Genomic DNA, 6,385 nt, shown 5'->3' on the forward strand with positions numbered 1-6,385 from the left:
TGGAAACGCAGCTGCTGTGCTCCAGATTTAAAGTCCTGCTGTTTAGTCGAGATGGAGAGTGAGATACGTGGGAGCGGAGCAGGAATGTTAGTGGGCTGGTACTGCTGATCATACCACCTGGTCAGACCACTCACCACACACACACACACACACACACACACACACACACACACACACACACACACACACACACACACACACACACACACACACACACACACACAAGTGTGTTTCTATTAGTTCAGAGGACATTACATTGACTTGCGATTATTTCCTATGAGCTCAACCTTTAAACCAAGCCTTTACTTTAAAAATGAAGCATATGCTTTAGGGGAATATAGGATATGACCCTACAATGTGACACATGTGTATATATTTGTTCTGTCACATCATGTGTAATACAAGTACACTCACACACATAAACATACACACACTATTTGTGTAATCAGTTCTTGATTGTAAAAATTAGATTTTAGTCATATTATAAACATGTCTGCATTTGGTCAGTCAGTTCATTCTACAAGCTGAAATCAACCAAGACTTCCATTCAAGTGATTGATGAATCTGATATAAACATATCAAACTTAACTGTGGTACGTAAGGTCAGAATTTCTGTGTGTGTGCCTGCCCCCGTCCGACAAACTTCCTGTCCAGACGGAAATGCATTCCTCGGTGTGTATTTGTCAGTCTGGCGGTGTCTGTTTTTAAATGTGCGTTTGTGTGGAAACAGACAACAGACATTTCATGGTATCAAACAATAACGGTCTGTGGAATGTAAACCACTTCCCTTGGTACTGCAGCACAGATCCTGTTGGCTGAATAACATAACATATATGCTCACAGCTGAAGCGCTCAAATTTTTTCCTTTCTTATGTGGTTGTGTTTGAATTTTATAGTATATATGTGCAGCTTCTACTCAAGTAAGTCTTATCTTTAAAGATTCTGATTCAGCATATTAACATGATAAACTTCTGTTTTATTAATTCAGTAGTTATTGAAGTCATTTCTCTTTTAAAATGTGTAGATTTCAGAAGTTATTCTACCTTTATGACATATGTGAAAGAAGGTCTTGTACATGAGATGTACTGTTAAAATACAAGGCTTCTGTGGCTCAGGTGGTAGAGTGGCTTGTCTATCAATTGGAAGGTTGGGGAATAGGCTAGGCTCCTCCAGTCTGCATACTGAAGTAGTGACCAAGGGTTGTCCTCGATGCATCTATCTGTATGTGTTTGTAAATGTTAGAAAACGGTCAGACATCTGTAAAAGCTGCATGAATGTTTGTGTGATTGAGTGAATGAGACTTGTAGTGGACTATGCTTTGATTTGAAAGATGCTGTATATGTACCAGTCCTTTTAAAAATAGAGAAAATGCCAGCATCAAATCAACATGGATGCTTTTCTTTATTAAAGACATTTCCTACATTTGGAAACAACAAACTAACACATAATGGGAACAGCAACAGAGTGCCGCCTAAAATAAACTGATCCTTTTCTAAACTTTGCTTTGGATTAGTGCATCGTGGTCTTGATTTCTACATATCTGCAAGTTTCTGTCAGAGAAAACAAAGCACCTGCAAAGGTTTTGCTTTTCAGATGTTGAATTTATTCCTTAAACATACAGTATCAATATTTACACTACAAATTCCTCGAAAGGCAAAATTGAAAGGCAGCTTCCAAACAACAGTTTTAGCAGAGGTCATCCAGCAAATGACAATATAGCATGGCTTAAATGAACACAGACACATAAGCAATTTATAGTCATCATCAAACATTTTACTGTACAAAACAAAATGGGGGTCAAAATCAAGCTCTTGAAACAGAACCACTTAGTCACGCATCACATGGAAAGTAAATTGGTGTTTTGTGCTGACAGAAAAGAGACCTTCCATTCTTAAAGCTAGTAGTCTTTTTTTTATTGTTCTTCGAGGGCCTTGACGTGCAGCCAAAGCATACTGATCACTGTCATTTAAGTCCAATCCTGAGTTCATATCAGTAATTGTGTGGACAGTGCAGGACTCGTAGATTAAGCTACAGTTAGCATTCTATAGCTACATTTTGAATTACAGTGCTGGTGTTGCAGCCATACATTGATAAGCCACATAGTAAGTCCTTTTTGGCATAAGTTGAGCTTTTTGCCAGTCCATCAGTTAGAACCAAACTGATGTCTTTGCTTTGGTTTGATCAAGAGCTGCAAAGAGAAACAAACAGGGTTAAAATGTTATTGTGAGTTTAAGATTTAATGGCGCAGTAAAAAAAAAACATGTGAACTTTGACCAAGGCTTGTCAGAGTTACTGAGCCGTTATATCTACCTGTGTCATATGCCTCTAAAGATCCATGGAGACCAGAAGGAGTCCAAGTGGCAGAGGTAGCCGTGACATTGTTGTTGCTGCTGGGTTCGATCCCTGCCTTCACCCCCTTGCCGTGTGGGGAACCCCCTGTGTTGGTGGATGTCTGACTTTGGCTCCTAACACCAGGCAGCACGAGTGAATTGAATCTGGAATCCAATGCCGTGCTGTGAGCTGGGTATGTATGAAGCATGGGGTGATGGTGCCGAGTGTGGATGTGGGGGTGGGAATGGTAGACGTCATGAACATTTGGGTAACCGCTTGTGCTCTGGTGGTTCAGGCTGTAGGTCCAGCTATCAGGAAGGGTAGCTGCAGGTGAGAGGCTGGCCTGGGAAAGCATGTGGCCGGCCCACAGAGCTCCATCCTGTTGGTTGAATGAAACAGGGCTGGAGGAAAAGCCTGGGTGGACTGAAACAGAAACAGCGGGGATACAGGAGCTGCTCTGGGATGGATAAGTGTTGTTCCAAGCTGAGCTTCCCTGACCTTCAGTGAGAGAGCCACCATCTGAAACAATCACATCACAAAGACTTAAAAGACTGACACAAGCTATTTTTCACAATTTTTAGATTTAATTTTTAGGGGTTTTGTAACTATTTGGATAGTTAAACCAAGTCAGTGCATCAACTACATAGGCAAGTGTTGCCTACTCACCTTTCCATAGGCCAGCGGTGGTTGAAGCCAAAGGCTGAGTCACTCTAATGGGCTTGGTATCGCCACTGAAGGTGCTGGACTGACTGAGAGCACGAGAGAAGTGCTCATCTACCACATCACCAATGTTTCCTTGGAAGTAGGTAAACAATACACACCGGGAACTCAAGTACTCCGTCTCTGCTGGCTGAGTACCATCCTTTAACTCGGAATCAGATGAAGATCTGCTGCCTGATTCAGCACCTGCTGCTGCAGGACCCTGCTGTAGGACCTCTTCTCTGGGCAGTATCCCTCTTCCTCCTCCTTGGTGTTGGTCCATGCACTCCTGCATCTTACTGTAAACACTCAGCTTTCTCTGGAATGAGATACAAATAGAGATTAAATGAAAGTTTAAAAGAACAGTAGCTCAAGTTTATTAGAATTTAAATTTTAAAATAATGACCATCTTTGTGTTGGTTTTGAATAGATATAATACAGAAGACAATAATTTCTCACATGTTGGTGGTGCTAACAGTTACACAGAGTTCTAAATGTCATAAATAAATGACATGGAGTCACACTGTACCACTAATTATTTGATGTGGAAGCTGACTGGGAATCGTGTGAAACTAAGATTCTTTTCGCCTCCATTTTGCATTCAAACTATTTGTAAAGCTCAGTGTGCCTGATCCACATTCCTCAGTGACTGACTGACTGTCATTACATCACCGTTTGACCGCAGGATTAATAGTTCCGTGTCATTACGCCTGACCTGTGTTGAATACCAATCTCCAGACTGGAATTTAATCACACAAAAAGGAAATTTAAGGTAAAAGTTATTAAAGCAATTGAAGGATAAAGACTTTGGAACAGAAACAAATTGAAATCGATTGTTCACCAAGGACATTTTATAAATCATCTTAAAACTTTCCTCCGTTGATGATATTTAACAACTTTTTTCTGCTATAATATTTTAATTCCAAACTCAGTTTTAGTTATTTTTTTGTCTTCTGCCAGGTACTTAATTATTATACATTTAGTTTTATAAATCTTTTGCTTGTAGTATGCTTGTAAATTGAATACGAATTTCGATTATCTTGTGAAAATAGAAAAGTCACGCGTCCCCCTGTAGGGCACACGAGCCCTCAAATGGGAAAAAATAAGCTTATTTTCAAGCAAAAAGGAAAGCCTCGAGCTGAGATCTCGGTGTCTGCCCCTCTTAGTGCCTTCAAAAGTTTTGCGATGAATGTCTCACCTGTTGTTGTTGGTGATGGTGGTTATAGTAAGTTGCCTTGTACGCCGCTGCTGGGAGGTAGTGCGCTCCATAGCTTTGGTGGTACATCACATCCAGGCAACTCATCGCGACGGAGCGAAACGGATAAGGAGAAGAGGGAAGCCGAAGGAGAGAAACTGGCGAAACACAGCCGAGGGGTACTCTCCTTGAAACTTCAGACGGGCTGTGTCTTCTGAGCCATCAGTGTCTCCATATATGCCCAAACGCATACAATAGCCATGTCGCCCAGTTTGCATAGAAACAATGCGCCTCCCGTTGCGCGCTCCACCAGCACCACCCGGGGCCACAAAATAGTTCAAAACGGTATGAGACGCACACAATATCCGGAAAAAAAACCTATCCCCTGACAAGTTTTCAGATAGTTCTTGATTGGACAAGCATCATCTTCTCTTGTTTTTCCCCTCTTTCTGTTTTGGAGGGGAGTTATATATTTAGAGAGGGCTGGGGCCGTTACGCACGCCCACCGGGGAAGGGCCTCTATGGCGCAGAGTTTAGTAATGTAGTATTATTGCCGAAAGTCTGAGGGTTTGTCGAGGTTTCCCTACAGTAAAGTTTAACACTGAGCGCTTGTGTGGCATGCCACTATTAATATCTGAACAAAGATTAGATTAGAGAGAGACTACAAATCCTAAACTTAAATCACCATTATCGACAAAGAAGTTTAATTTATTACGTGTCATTTCTTATTTTCAGCCGTTTTCATTGGTCTGATTACAAATGTCTTTATTTTCTAAGTACGGGTCTATCAAAATATTCTCCACAGTGTCAAAGCTTGTTAACCATTAATAATTGTAGTAACTGAATCACAGTCAGATTAGTCTAAAAATACTGCAGCAGGCTCATTTAAAACTCCTAATATAAAATTAACACTGTCAGGTTAGTCATTATAGGAAAGGCTGCTTTGAAATTTGCCATGAGAGGAGGGACTTTAATTTAAAAAAACCCTTGACCCTTTTCTTGTGGTCAAACAGCCTCGTCTGTAGGTCGTCTGTGAGCAACAGGTGCCTCTCAACGGCTGGTGCGTTACAATGACTAAAATAATGTGAAGGATAAGTAATGAACGGTTTTTTTTTAGCATCGAGATGAAGACCTCAGAATCTCAAAACAGCAGCAAAACATCTTTTTAAAAATCGTGGCAACTAAAACTCAGTAGGGCCTCGCTCTTCATTACAAACAGTGCCTGCTAATCATCATTTCCCCCTCAGCGCTTTGATTGGGAGATCTGAGCTGTTTGCTGCCATCTATTGACAAGGATAATAACATCACATGGTTATCAGTTTGTCCCATAGTGAAGCAGCCAGCTAAAGACATTTTGCCATCATGGTTATGAAGCCAAACATGTGATTATATATTAATGTTATTGAGGCAAGAAAAAAAAAGCTCCAGAAATCCCATATATACATGACGAAACTTGCTTCAATAGTTGTTCAAAACATTAAAAAATAATAATAATAATTTTCATCACTTTTTTTCCCAGTGAACACGTGACGCTCCTAACCCATCATTACATTGATTTTTATTTACAATGAGGCTGTGTCACTCTTGCATCTTTTCTTATGGTATCATAGTATTCCATATCTGTTTTGTCTGATTGACTCAGTCCAAAAGCAAACTTTGAAATTTGAAAATGTTTACATATATTTAATGCAGTTCATTAACAACAACAGGAAACACAAGAACGTGTAAGTACATTCATTGTGAACTGAAACAAAAAAGTGTGTTTTGTCCCAGTTCCAAATGAACACTTACATAAAATTGCTTCTGATCTCATTGAATGCATAGAATGCTAACCAGGTGGTAAGCCAGGTGTTGTGATTTTAAAGAAAGCAACTGCCCCACAGTCCACAGCAAAGGAGATGAGAAACAAAAAAAACAGACAGTCCCTCAAAATCTACTAGTTTCTATTAAAAAAAGATAGAAAATCAGTTATGCTGTGTCAAAAATAATGGTTATATGTAATTTTAAAAAGTAGAAAGGGTGGGAATGACACTAAAACAATTGGTCTAAAAACCCGAGAGCTTATATCTTATCACACTAATTAGCCTTTTCTAATTCCTGCTGAGTTAACACTATATTGTAACTAAAGCACTTCCTTATTCTGCAGTTTTTTTCTGCAAA

The 6,385-nt window shown here is 39.9% G+C and overlaps 1 protein-coding gene across 1 annotated transcript; it reads right to left on the reverse strand.

Moving 5' to 3' along the window:
- Positions 1 to 1,580: 1,580 nt before the first annotated feature.
- On the reverse strand, positions 1,581 to 4,663 carry vgll3 (vestigial-like family member 3). The gene is made up of 4 exons (XM_004555553.3): positions 4,229 to 4,663; positions 2,998 to 3,349; positions 2,311 to 2,850; positions 1,581 to 2,188 (listed from the first exon to the last, which is right to left on the reverse strand). Exons 1-4 carry the CDS (start codon positions 4,331 to 4,333, stop codon positions 2,148 to 2,150), a joined length of 1,038 nt encoding a protein of 345 aa, XP_004555610.2. The 5' UTR covers positions 4,334 to 4,663; the 3' UTR covers positions 1,581 to 2,147.
- Between the last annotated feature and the right edge of the window lie 1,722 nt (positions 4,664 to 6,385).

Source organism: Maylandia zebra, linkage group LG16 (genome assembly GCF_041146795.1).
Source record: "Maylandia zebra isolate NMK-2024a linkage group LG16, Mzebra_GT3a, whole genome shotgun sequence".
In the NCBI taxonomy this organism is placed as follows: Eukaryota; Metazoa; Chordata; class Actinopteri; order Cichliformes; family Cichlidae; genus Maylandia; species Maylandia zebra.

Bases quoted from the DNA above. Each gene is read 5' to 3' on its own strand.
- vgll3 (XM_004555553.3), bottom strand. From the start codon at position 4,333: ATGAGTTGCCTGGATGTGATGTACCACCAAAGCTATGGAGCGCACTAC. The intron at 3,350-4,228 runs GTGAGACATTCA...ATCTCATTCCAG, and splicing joins ACCATCACCAACAACAACAG to AGAAAGCTGAGTGTTTACAG. The intron at 2,189-2,310 runs GTAGATATAACG...TTCTCTTTGCAG, and splicing joins TTTAGAGGCATATGACACAG to CTCTTGATCAAACCAAAGCA.